At 38.9% G+C, this 14,123-nt stretch overlaps 1 protein-coding gene and 1 pseudogene across 1 annotated transcript; both read right to left on the minus strand.

Annotated features, from left to right (window-relative positions):
* Window positions 1-1,592: 1,592 nt before the first annotated feature.
* Window positions 1,593-2,734, minus strand: LOC146646849 (4-galactosyl-N-acetylglucosaminide 3-alpha-L-fucosyltransferase 9-like; annotated as a pseudogene).
* A 9,568-nt stretch (window positions 2,735-12,302) lies between these two features.
* LOC146646850 (4-galactosyl-N-acetylglucosaminide 3-alpha-L-fucosyltransferase 9-like) lies at window positions 12,303-13,876 on the minus strand. The gene is made up of 2 exons (XM_085391457.1): window positions 13,656-13,876; window positions 12,303-13,393 (listed from the first exon to the last, which is right to left on the minus strand). The coding sequence occupies exon 2, from the start codon at window positions 13,383-13,385 to the stop codon at window positions 12,303-12,305; it is 1,083 nt and encodes a 360-aa protein (XP_085247583.1). The 5' UTR covers window positions 13,386-13,393; window positions 13,656-13,876.
* Window positions 13,877-14,123: the final 247 nt, after the last annotated feature.

Genomic DNA, 14,123 nt, shown 5'->3' on the forward strand with positions numbered 1-14,123 from the left:
CAGTAAAACACAGCAGCTGGCAAGATACAACGATGGCGAAAAAAAATTAACTGACTTCTAATGGATTATTTCAGTGAACTGGCCTCAAATGGTACCTTCTGGAGAAACAACATCCCACCTAACCCCTAAAACTACAGCGTTTTTTTTTTAGGGAAACCAGGTCATATATCATCTAGAGAATTACTCTCCGGTGCAGCAGCGATCCACGAACAAATTTAAACAGGAGGATAGACAAGCTAAAGCTCCTTTTCTTTGTTTTTGTGCAAAAAAAAAAAAAAAAAAAAAAAAAAGCAAAGAGAGAGAACATGAAGGAGACAGAAGACACCCAAAAAACAGATAAAAAACCAATTCCTGTTTCAGTTCACTACATTGTTTGAATGCAGGGTCCACTATGACATTTGGAACCATACTCCATAAGAAAACAACTGTTTTTATTCTATTTTGCATCAGTGGACACATCAAGGATGAGGTGTAACGCTATATTTTAAAAAAATAAATAAATAAAATAATCGAGAATCACATTTTCCATATGCAGACACTTACTCCCAAACAACACTGTGGTATGATGATTATACAACAACATAGATAACCTTGCAGCAAGCATGAAAACAGATCACATCTTTCACTGTTTTCTTCACATGGGAGCCAATTTCATTAGATCTTAGTTAATACTTACTTTACCCATATGTCAAAGTCTGCCCGAAACCATGAAACAATATCAGTCTATATATCTGAAGTCATAAAGTGGGATGAGAGTGCATCACTCAAATAAATAGCCTAATCAAGTCGATATACTATGTGCTCATTAAATGCTCTTTCTGCTTAATGCAGTCAGTCAGAAATGACAAATTTGTGTGGGAGTTTCATATTGCAGTACAATGGCTCTGTGCTGTGCTATCATCATCATCCACATGGTATCCAAAACACTGTGACAAAAATACAAGAGACAATAAACAATTCACAGCAATATTAATTAGCAACCTCCCTCTCACATAACAGTGACACCTTCTGTCAGATTCCACCAGGGTAAAGATCTCCAATTCAAATCTACAAATGCATAATGACCATCTGTCTGATGGTGCGTGCCTGGAGAGGTTGGAAATCCGAATTTTAGAGTTCCCAGTCGGAATTTGAATCTGGAACACCTCCTCAAGTGGAATTTCCCTCTCAGATAGTTGGAGCAGCCCGTGTAGACCGAAACTAAGGGTCCATGATGGCTGCATTAAATGTACACAGTAGTAAAATTTTAAACTTTTAATCTGTACTGCCACTATTGTATATTTGCGACTTACTAAATAAGCCATGAATGTCTTTTTTAAGCACAAAAAGCAATTATTATGTTATATTGCCTGTGATACCTGAATGACTCTACCTTGCTATGGACAAAAACAAATGCTGTTTTTCGTACACACTAACTTGGGAGTGAAGTCACTCCTGATTTCGCATTAGTGTAAGTATGTAAAGATAAATAACAGTTTGATTAGCATTGCAAATGAAAACTACATATTTTCAAAAAGACTCAGTAAGTACATGACCCTGTTAAACCCCTTTCAGATTGGACTTTTGTAAACAATGCATAGGTGAATTCATCATTAGTACACACTAGCTCTGCCTTCAACAATATAACAAGGTCCACGTAGACCTTCAAATCTCTGGTTAACCCAGTACCACTTATCAAGGCTATTGAATGCCTTGTATTCTTTGTGCCTTCGCAAGTAATCACAAGCCAGGCATGTGTGCTCTGCCCAAAAATAGGCCTTCTTTACTTTAAAGTGTTGCCGCCACTCAAAGTACCTGAGGTACATTTCCTCATTTTTGTCCAGGAGCAGCAGGTAATCAGCCAATTCCTTGGGCGAGCTGAAGTCGTCAACATGAATGAAGGAGTCTCGTGGTTCTCATAGTTCTCATAGTTCTTCCTGGGTGGGCCAAACACCACTGGCACTGTCCCCACTGAGAGTGGGTTGTAAAGTTTCTCTGTAATATAATCTTTGTGGATGGAGTTCTCAAACGCCAGATAGAATTTGCAACTGGTGATGGTGGGGAAGTAGTCTTGGTCAGAGATGTATTTCCCGAAGGCCTGTCCATATGCATGAACCTCAATGTGTTTGTGCAGTTCATTATAATATTTCACCCGTATGTGTTGCTGGTTCCAGTTGTTTACAATCCAGCAAATCAGCTTGTTTTTGCTGGGTGGTACAAAATCCTCTTCCCCTTCTGCTGCTACGATGGACCCATAAGGCACTACAATGTCAGCATCTCGATTGAGAGTCAGATTAAACAGGTTCTCTATCCCAGGCAGCTGGGACGAATGTGTCGGTGACTCAAAGTTCATCCATATCCACTTCTGGAACGACGGTCGCTTGAACGGTGGCAGATTGGACAGGTCAGGGCTAATGTCACAGTGATGGATGACGACCCCATCAGACTTTATGTAGTGCTTCCTGTCTGCTGTGATGAAGAAGCCATCAATGTTAAAGAGAGAGCTGCCGAGGCATGGGTCGTACGTTTGTCCGAAGGGCCAGAGCCAGATCAGCACAGTGGTCACGTTTTTATTGCTCTTGGTGGAGAAGAAGTTCTTGACCCAGTCTGTGGATACTGTTGACTCTACAGGACCTGATAACCAGCTTGTAGAGGGTTTACCATACATCCAAAAAAACAGAGTCACAAAGCATCCCAGTATAAAAGTACCAAGCAGAAGGAATTGCAGGATTCTGTAAAAAGTTGTAGATGCCATATTATGTCCTAAAAAGAGAAAACCAAAGAGAAAGAACATGATCTCATGGACAGCAGGGCACAACATCAAGATTAACCATCATATCATATTAAGGTTTTACATATTACCTTACTTAGACTTAGACTTAGATCCTCCCATCGGGCGACAAGAGAACGCCATTGAACTCGGTCTATCGCGGCAGTTGTTGCTTCATCCCATGACAGTTCGACTGAACGTAAATCTTCAAGGAAAATCCTCCTCCGTGTTATTTTAGGTCTTCCTCGCCGTCTCTTTCCATTCTTCGGGTTCCACAGAACTGCAACACGGGCAGGTCTCGGGTCCGGTAGCCGAAGGATGTGACCAGCAAATCTGAACCGACGCTTGGTGACTTGGACATGGAGCGGCTCTACTCCCGCACGGCAATATACTTCTTCATTGGTAACGCGATCCCGATATGTGATCTTGAGACATTATTACATATTACCAACATGTAATAATGTCTGCTGGACCTCTGACTCTGAACAGAATCGATGGCTTTAAACACTTAGTGGTATGAATATCATAAATAAAAATGTGAATCCTTTTACGCACTATCACAATACAAACCTGGTGGACACAAAGCACTTTGATGACTCTTCCCACACTGCGTAATCTCACCTTATTTGGCTACAGGTATGCTATCAACCCTGTTTGACAGATACGCTATCGAACTGGTTTCCCAGTTTCTTGGATTCCTCCTTTTTTTCTCTTGGGATGTATCTACTTTCCACAATAAACACGCCCGTTTCACTTAGTTGTAGAGTGCCTCTAAGTGAGCGCACTTTCTTCACACAAGGTTTGATTTCTCTAGCTTCCAAAAGTTTTGATAGCATTTTATGGTGAAATATTGTCAATAGTAGAAATATAATTGACCTGACTTATGACTTATGTAGTGACCTTCCACCCTGTTTTCACTGCAAATCCAAAACTAGCCCATTCTTTTCATTAGTGATGTGTGGATCGATCCTGAAATATCGATTCCTCCAATACCAGTCATTTATGTTCTAGAATCGATTCTCACATTAAAATATCGATATTTTAGTAATTTAGGGTAAATCTGTAGTTTATCATTAACAGGAACACAGTGGAAAGGAACTATAACATTCGGATTGTCTACATTCGAAGGAACTACTTCTTCTTCCGCCTTTCATAGTCATGTGCGAAATACGGCTGTATAAATGTGTGGCAGCCCTTGGCGTGCGCACTCATAACAATGGCTGAGCATAATTGGAGTCATGTGCAGACGTATTTTACCTCCACAAACAGCTGAGACGTGGTTTGCGATACATGTGGCAAAAAAGTGAGGTGTTGCCGCAACACCACTGACCTTGTCAAACACTTCAGAGTAAATCATATCACAGAATATGACGAGCGTATGTTGAGGCGAACTGAAGAGGAGGAGAGGGACAGGTGCTGCTAGGGCGAGACAGACGTCTCTCACGGAGTCCTTTAGTGCTGCAAGCAGGCAAGCAGTTCAAATAGCACAACTTCAGGTTTTTTATTTCTACATGATGAACTCTGCATTATTAAGTGATAAGAACAAGTAATCTGATGTCCTGTAATCATTATGATGCTATAATTTGAGATACCATAAATAAAAGTTTTTGTACAGAGTATCGGTATCGGATCAGTATCGTCGATACCACCCTGAATTTTATTTGGTATCGAATCGGAAAGGAAATCAGTGGTATCGCACATCACTACTTTTCATTCATTCATTTCATGTGTTAATGCTAAACAAGACTTTGTTTATGAAATAAGAGAAATGTGGAAACAATGTGCTTTAGTGCATAGTGTCTGCAGATAATTCCTCAATAATATAGCTGATGGTTGATTCAAACTCAAAATAATTGCAATCACACTTTAACTTTTCCCCACTGGATTAATTATACATGATTTTTCTGATCTTTTTATGATTTCTGAACTGTCAGAATTAGTGTCAAGACAACTACTGTTTGTGATACTTTTTATGAATTGTATGAGTAATGTGTTTATTTATTAATTTATTTATCGTCAATCTTAGGAAAGCAGGGAAGGGCCTCAGCCAGTTGTTGCATTTTAAAATGCAATGTGTTAACTGTCTAAACTGTCAGAATGTGCTGTTTTTGCACTTATAAAGATATTTATATAATACATACAGTACATACATATATAGACACATTTATATATCCATAACTACTGCGGTATTAATTTAGTGACTGAAAGATTGGGCACTTTTTGTGCAGCAAATATATGTTGTTGTGTTTGGAGTATACCTTTTAAAGCATATAAGTATTAAAATGTATCACACTGAGGTGATACACTAATATTAGTGGCAGACAACTGCATCGAATCTCTAAAGCAAGCATGTTGACTGTGACTGATGCTCCTAGGACTTTTAATCGTTCTGATTCCATACATGAGAGGATTGCCTTTAGTTGCAAGTGCAAAGCTCTGGTTCTCTCTACTATAATGCCTCACCTCACCCCAGATTTATTTTTAGACTTTAGAGGTTTTATTTGATTTAGTGCTTAGTTCTGATAAAATAATTATAGTGTGTGATTTTAATATCCATTTAGATGCTGAAAATGACAGCCTCAACTCTGCATTTAATCTGTTATTAGATGAATTGGCTTCTCTTTATCTGATCATTTTTATTAACATCTAAATTTTACAATAATAGATTTCCCTAAGGTGAGAAATAAATTTCATTAGTAGATGTCGTTCTGAAAGTGCTGTGACTAAGTTGAAGGATATAATTCCTCCACTTTTATCTTCTTCAATGCCATGTGCCAACACAGTGCAGAGCAGCTACCTAAACTCTCGAAAGTCACTGTACTCCCTGGTTTAACTCTCAAAGGTTCACCTTAAAGTAGATAAGCTGGAGTCAAATTGGCATGTCAGTAGTTTAGAAGACCTGGAAAAGAGCTTTTTGCCCCTTTTTTTTTTAAAAAAGGAAAAAAAAAAACCCTCTAGTTCTCTTTTCAGCACTGACAAAAATTCAGAGCTCTATGAATTTATTCACAAATAAAAATTCAACCATCAGAGAAAAATTACTAGTAACCATCTCACAGACTCATCATTACGTACAGCTGCTTTAAACACTATTAATATTTTTTGGACTCTTGCACTCTGATTAATTCTTCTGAGTTAACTTCAATAACTACAAATGCTTTAATCCCAAATGTCACCTATCTCTAATAATAGGCTACATCCATTAAGGTGCCAGTAATTAAACCATTACTTAAAAAGCCATCACAACCCACCTGCATGGACTGCTCTTTAAACTTCCCTTTTCTCTAACATTCCTGAAAGAATAGTTATTAAACAGCTAACTGATCATTTTCAGAGGAACGGTTTATTTGTTTTCTCTGTAATATTTTACGTCACAATAAAAAGCCCCTTGAGGCACCTTGGGGTTGTGTTTTGACGCTGTATGAATTGAAATCTTATTAAAATTTTAGAACAGACCCCCCACATATTTCTTTTATATTTATTTAGAACAGAATACAAACACATACATTATTGGTGCGCAGTTTGAGTGCTCTTTTTCTCACTTGCCCTTGCGTCACATCTAAAATACACCTGTCACTGACAATTCAAGTTTAAATTTTGACTACACTTTTTGTATAGAAACATGTGACAGTGAAGTTAAATAGTGGGCATTAAGGCCAGTTTTGAGATCCTTTCCCAGGCCCCTTAACGCCCACTCACATCCTGGGCCATTTGACCTCAGGAAATCACATGATAGGGTGGGGCTAGGTTTCACTGCGGGTTCACCCGAAACCTTGGCTGTATCCCAATTCAGGGTCTGCAGCCTTAAAGTACGCAGCCTCAACGATCCTCAAGGGCCGCGTACTCAAAGACCGCTAAGGCCGGAAGTGCGAGGCTTGTGAAATGGGACGGTCTAGCCTCCGTTGCGCTGCCCAGGTTGCCTAGCAACCATGATACTAACAGCTGATAACGTGTCATACAGCTTTGTTTGACAGAAATGAAGGAGAAAATCTTTGGTTCATTTGTTTGTTTGTTTCTACATGAGCTTTGATCATTCTCTGTAAGATTAAGCTCAGCTATTGAACGGCGTATATTTTAAAGTAAAGGCTTTAAAATCAAGTTAGTACAAACGTCACTAATGTCACATAACTTTGCCGACATGTGGCCAACAGTAATGTTTAATGTTCTTCGTTATTAAACATTTGCACATAAATAAGTGACATAATATTCAGTACTTACTTAAAGTTTACTCTTCGGCCGCCCCTCATCTGCCGTTTTTTTTCAGCAAAATTATCCACACCCACCGCCGCGCTATGCATTCTGGGATATGTTGGGCCACGAAGTCTACACTGCCACAGCCTTAAAATTCAGGGAAATGTAGGACACATTTCAGGGCCACATTTCGAGCAGGCTTTGAATTGGGACAGCCTTCGGCGCGCCGCTGTGACATAATCGGCCTTGAAATGAGTACTTTAAGGCTGCAGACCCTGAATTGGGATACAGCCATAGGCTGATTGTGGCCTACACCTGTTTTCACACCTGGGCTCGTCTGATTAACGTAGAGGATCAACAGGGGGTTCTTGACTGACTTGGGGGACACTCCCCTAGGACTTAAATCTGGGACTGTCCACCATTTGACCTTAGAACTGAAGAAGCTGTTTGGATGAGAGGTGAAACATCTTCAAGCAACTTAAAGAAGTCCAGATGCTTTTCTTTCCAAAAACTCGTTAGACATCACTTTTTGTCTTCTGCTGTATGTCGCTTGTTCAGTGTGTACAACCTCTAAATTGTATGCTGCCAATTAGCCTATATCAGTGTTTTGAATTATAGAACCCTTTAACATAGAATGGATTAATAAGCAGTGTAGAAAGATGTAAATGAATGAGCTTCCATTGTCACTACCTCTACTGGTGTATACATAAGATATTAGCACTGGTTTTCCTCAGTGCTGTTTAGGGGCATTAACACTTGTGGTGGCTTTATACATATCACAGGCAGGGGATCTCATTGGTCAAGAACCAGCCGAGGATCCGCCAAGGATCCACCATGGTGTTGTCAAGATCAGCTCACCATTTTAAGTAACTGTATTTGTATGTCAATCAGAGATATCCTGTGTTCTCACTGGTAGTCAAAAAAATTTATCTCGGATCCCACACAGTGATCATTTCACTCATAGTCACTGAATATCCTTGACTTTCTGTGGGTTCTGGTTGCCACATTGCAGTAAATTGCTTCCAGTGTGGACATACGCTCCTAGAAATATCAAGTGTGCAGAAAGGATAACTGACAGTACTAGTAGAGGTAAGATAAAAACTTTTTAATAAGTCTACTGTGTCTTTCAATCTACAAGGTTTAATGTGACCCTTTTTGATATTTTGGCTGTTTCATTATTTGGCTAAAACTGGAACTTTTAGTAGATTACAAAATAATATATGTATATGTGGGAGGTTTAGCTGCAGTGATCAGATCAAGCCTGTTAAGTTATAATGTGTGGCTCCACTGTGATTATCATAAGAGGGAGCACTTTTTTTGCATTTTATTTTGATCTGCCTTTTTATCTCTAAACCACCAAACTGTGACTACATGTAGCTCATTAACATTTTAGAATTAAAATATTGAATGCATTGTGATGTATTTTGGACACAGAAAGAGCGATGCATGAATAGTCTTCCATTTCACTCCATCTCTGGTAAGAATTACTTTCCAGCTACTGAAGGTCATTTCAAAATGTGATGCTATAGTAGAGCCACTCATTAAAATGGTTGCCTTTGACACTGCATTGAAGTTGATCTAAAGGAACCCCTTTATTGCCCCTTTACTGTAATAGGAAATATTTTTTTTTGCTATCCTGCAATTAAAGAATTATGCAACTGATACCAATGTGATTTCTGTCCAAAAAAATGAACCTACAGTCAGCAGCTGTTTAGCTTACATTAGCTTGGCTTAGTTTAGTTTAGCTTAGCTTAGCTTGGCTTAGCTTAGCTTAGCTTAGCTTAGCTTAGCTTAGCTTAGCTTAGCTCAGCTTAGCATAGCATAGCATAGTTACAGGGGAAACCAATGTATGGTTATTAAACAGCCATTTTAAAATGGCTGTTCTGCTTTTTGTACAGCTCAGCTCAGAGTTGTCCTGTTTTCAGCCATTATGCTAAGCTATCTTGGCTAGCCAAGTTTATATATAAATCCACTTATATATAAACTTGTTTAAAATGTTTAAAAGCAAGCATCATACATGTTTTTTCCAGACAGTTTCAGCATAATCCAGCCTATGTCATGTAATACACATCAGGCATCTCTTTAAAAAACAAAAATAAAGAAATACTACAGTACACTTTACAAATGTTTGCTCATTTGTCCATATCTTTATTTTCATTTTGACACTATCAGACATATACAGTAAAACACAACATTTGGCAAAATACAATGATTTGGCAAAAAAAAAGTATTGATTGACTAACAGATTATTTCAGTGAACTGGCATTAAAATCAAATTTTTTTGGGATACCCAGTCATATAGCATCCAGAGAATCACTTCTGGGTGCATCAGTGAACCTCTCACAGATTCAAACTGGACAACAGAGAAGCCGCAGCTCCTTTTCTTTGTTTTTGTGCAAAAAAAAGAGAGAGAAGATAAAGAAGACTTATGCGGCCCAAAAAGATAAAATGAAAAAAACTTTTTTTCTTAAAGTCACCAACCACATTGGACAAGAAAGCTTTGTTTTCATACATGAGATTGGACTGTACAATATGAAACCATGACTGGCAGCTTCATAGTTATCCTGTGGGACGTGCCAAGGTCTTGGAGGACAGTTTATAAACTCACAATAGCTTCATCTAAGACGACAACTGGCACAGTGAGTCACACTACTCGAAATGAATAAAAGTGCTGTATTTCTGCTGCATTTTGGCACAACTTTTTCAATTAGGTCATGCCAACAGGATTGCCACCAAATATAAACAAAGAAGAAAAAAAAATCACTCCTCAAATGTAAAAGTGCCTGCCTTGATGAAAATGTCCACCTCAAAACCGTTAAAAGCATCATTTCAGATGCTCTTAATTCTTTTTCAAGTGTCTCTCCCTTTAACTTAATTCACAGCCACTCAAAGCACCGGGCATTACTTACAAATGTACAGCGCAGTCACAGTCACTTCCAGACAACAACTGCATGATATAAAGAGATTTACCATGAAAAATATATACAATGCTGCTGGAGTTCCCACTGTCTGCTAGACATAAAGGAATGATCTGTGTTTTGGGCTGGTTTGATCCAATTCCTGCTTCAGTTCACTACAGTGTTTATGTACAGAGTCCACTATGGCATTTGGAACCGTACTCCATAAGAAAAATAATTGGTTTCATCCTATTTTACATCAATGGTCCCTTTGAAATTGAAGAAATGTTAACCTCACTGTTTTTATACTTTGACACAGAAGCTCATCTTGCATAAAATGTTGACAAGAATTTGTACAGTACTTTCTGTAAAAAACATAAATTTCTGTTAATAGCTGCTGAGTGCTGTTGCAATGCATTGTTCAATGAATTAGCCGTTCCAACAACATCTGAATGTGATGCAATATCTGCGATATATGCAGATACCGAGCTGTCTTTTTGTAGTGTGGTCTCAAGGGTGTGGTGCAGTGCTAAAACAATCAGAATCACATGGAAACACTCGCTCCCAGACAACACTGAGGTATGATGATTCATACAAAAATACGGGTAACCTTGCAGCAGCCATAAAGATCACATCTTTCACATCTTAAGTTATAATGTGTGATGAGAGTACAGCACCTAAGTGAAGAGCTTAAGCAAATGCTTGTACTACGTGCTCATTTTGTGCTCTTTCTGCTTAATGCAGTCAGTCAAAAATGACAGACTTTCCAAATTAAGATGCAATGTGAGGAGGTGTGTGTGGGAGTTTCATATTGCAGTACAATGGCTCTGTGCTGTTCTATCATCATCATCCACATGGAATCCAAAACACCGTGACAAAATTACAAAAGACAATGAACAATTCACAGCAATATTAATTAGCAACCTCCCTCTCACATAACAGTGACATCTTCTGTCGGATACCAAGGTAAAGATCGCCAAATCCAATCTACAAATACATTGACCATCTGCCTTAGTGTAAGTATGTGAAAATAACAGTTTGATTAGCAGTGCAAATGCAAACTTATAAAAATATGGGAAAAAAATTACAGCTACATAATTCCAAAAATACACAATATGTACATGACCCTATTGAACCATTTTCACATTGGAGTTTAGTAAACAATGCATAGGTGAATTCATCACTAGCACAGATGAGATTGTTTTTTATCATATAATGCCTCATTTGAATAAATATTACATAAATATTTTCACTTTTATGTCAGCCCCTCTTCTCCAGCTAACACTTTCCCCAATTTCAGCTTGTGCCACTTCATAAGCAGGGGATAATAAAAAACAAAAACTTGCATCATGAATGTTATCAGAACATTTATACAATCATGCAATCACACTAAAAAATAGGACAAAATCATTTAAAAAAATAGCAGCAGATGAGGTTATGTTAAGTAAAACATGGTCAGAAATAATTTAAAAAAAAACTGTGCACTTGTAAATCATAAAAAATAAATTAAAAATTATAAATTAAAAACTCAAAAGGCAAAGTAAGGCTTAACTAAAATTCAAAGGACAAAAAAAGAACAAGCTAGATGTGTCACTGGGCCTCTGAACCAATAGAAAGACACCATTCAGCTGCTCACGACAGAACAGCAACGAACCTTTGTGTTAACTGAAGGACAAAAATTTTACAGTACTGCCTTCAACAACATAACAAAAATCACACAGTGTGATGGCATCAGCCACACATGGGTAAATCAGTCCATTTGTTCACTTTATTAGTTTGTTTTGCAGTTTTCTTCATTAATATAATTCATTAATCATTTGGTTAAACCTAACACTGATATTATGAGGCGCGCACATAATAGCGTTGTGTGGTTTTTCTAAAAATGTTTTCTGTTATATTAATTATGTTTTTTTTTTTTTTGAGTTACCTGGGTTTGGGCGGTGGCTGTTTCCTGTCTGGGAAAAAGGGACCTTCTTCTTCTAAATTTTTATTGTTGGTTGGCAAACAACTGAAAGGTTGTTTGCCAACTGGTTGTGGGGGCAAAAGGCATGGCTGAGGACTCTGAGAACAATAGGCCTGCTCAGAAGGACCAACCATGTGCTCATCAGGAACAGGGATGTTTTAGGTTTACTTAGGTTATTCTGTGCTTAGTTAATATTAGAGTGTGTTTTTGTTTTCCCCCTATTGTGTGTAAACGGCCAAACCACTATAAAAGCTACTCTCTTGTGTCTTTGTAATTAGGGTGGTTTGTGAGTTAAGTTATGTCCACTTTGTTTGTTTAAGCTTCTGAAAATTACTTTTTGTAGAGTTACATTTAGTTGACCTCTTTTATGGGCTTGCTACTTATGTTTTTGAATTTAGTCTTTTTTGAACTTTTTGAGGGTTAAAATAAAGAAAACCCTTTTTGAAGAAATTTTTTTACCTGTGTTCTTGGCTGCTTAGCCCCTCACACACAGCCCTTCAAATCTCTAACCGCCCCAGTACCACTTATCAAGGCTATTGAATGCCTTGTATTCCTTGTGCCTTCGCAAGTAATCACAAGCCAGGCATGTGTGCTCTGCCCAAAAATAGGCCTTCTTTACTTTAAAGTGTCGCCGCCACTCAAAGTACCTGAGGTACATTTCCTCATTTTTGTCCAGGAGCAGCAGGTAATCAGCCAATTCCTTGGGCGAGCTGAAGTCGTCAACATGAATGAAGGAGTCTCCCTGGATAAAGTTCTCGTAATTCTGCCTGGGTGGGCCGAGAACCACTGGCACTGTCCCCACTGAGAGTGGGTTGTACAGTTTCTCAGTAATGTAATCTTTGTGGATGGAGTTCTCAAACGCCAGATAGAACTTGCAGCTGGCGATGGTGGGAAAGTAGTCTTGGTCAGAGATGTACTCCCCAAAGGCCTGTCCATATGCATGAACCTCAATGTGTTTGTAGAGTTCATTATAATATTTCACCCGCACGTGATCCTGGTTCCAGTTGCTTACAATCCAGCAAATCAGCTTGTTTTTGCTGGGTGGTACAAAATCCTCTTCCCCTTCTGCTGCTACGATGGACCCATAAGGCACTTCAATGTCAGCATCCTGACGGTAATTGAGAGTCAGATTAAACAGGTTCTCTATCCCAGGCAGCTGGGACGAATGGGATGGCGACTCAAAGTTCATCCATATCCACTTCTGGAACGACGGTCGCTGCAGCGGCGGCAGATTGGACAGGTCAGTGCTGATGTCCCGGTGATGGATGACGACTCCATCAGACTTATTGTAGAAGTTCCTGTCTGCTGTGATGAAGCAGCCATCAATGTTAAAGAGAGAACTGCAGACGCTCAGGTCGTACGTTTGTCCGAAGGGCCAGAGCCAGATCAGCAGAGTGGTCACGTTTTTATCGCTCTTGGTGGAGAAGAGGTTCTTGACCCGGTCTGTGGATACTGTTGACTCTACAGGACCTGATAACCAGCTTGTAGATGGTTTAAAATACATCAAAAACAGAGTCACAAAGCATCCCAGTATAAAAGTACCAAGCAGAAGGGGTCGCAGAATTCTGTGAAAAGGTGCAGATGGCATACTCTGTCCTAAAAAGGGCAAACCAAAGAGAAAAATACCACACAGTCAGCAGGACACAACATCAGGACTGATCATCTTATCGGGCTTTACATACTACCAACATGTAATAATGTCTACTGGATCATTGACTCTGAACAGAATCTGTGCCTTTAAATACTTAGTGGTATGAATATATACTGTGTGGTGTGTAAGGCAATAGTTTGCATCGGTGCTCAAATAAAACTGCTAAATAAAACTGTGATGCCTCCTACAACATATTGCAATACAAACCTGGCGGATTTTACTGAATGCTGAAATCCAAGCAAGAGTAGAGGTTGTGGGAATTTGAGGGAACAGCTCCTACATCGGATCGAAGCTTGGGTTAACCTCCTCTGTGATTCGGTGCTCATAGGAAAACAAATTGCAGGATGGAGCTAGAAGATGCTTCTTTGCTCTTAGGCTGAATAATAACGATCCTTAATGACTGAATGAAGTGTGTTTGATCTTGAATTTACTGGTCTTCTTAATGATGCCTCCTTTATACAAGCAAAAAGAGAAAATGAGAGAGAATCTATTAAGCCAGAAAAAGAGACAAAAAGCAAGCACTTTGATGACCCCTCCCATTTTGCCTACTCTCTCCATACTTGACCACAGGTATGCTATAATCAGTCTTGGCATAACAAATTAGTTTAGTGGCTTTTTTCCTAGTTAGTAGTGATATGAATTTATTTTGGACTTTCCTGTTAGTTGGCTCCTATG

Source organism: Rhamphochromis longiceps, linkage group LG19 (genome assembly GCF_057381845.1).
Source record: "Rhamphochromis longiceps isolate RC_006_pf linkage group LG19, R_longiceps_female_GT1.1, whole genome shotgun sequence".
Lineage (NCBI taxonomy): Eukaryota > Metazoa > Chordata > Actinopteri > Cichliformes > Cichlidae > Rhamphochromis > Rhamphochromis longiceps.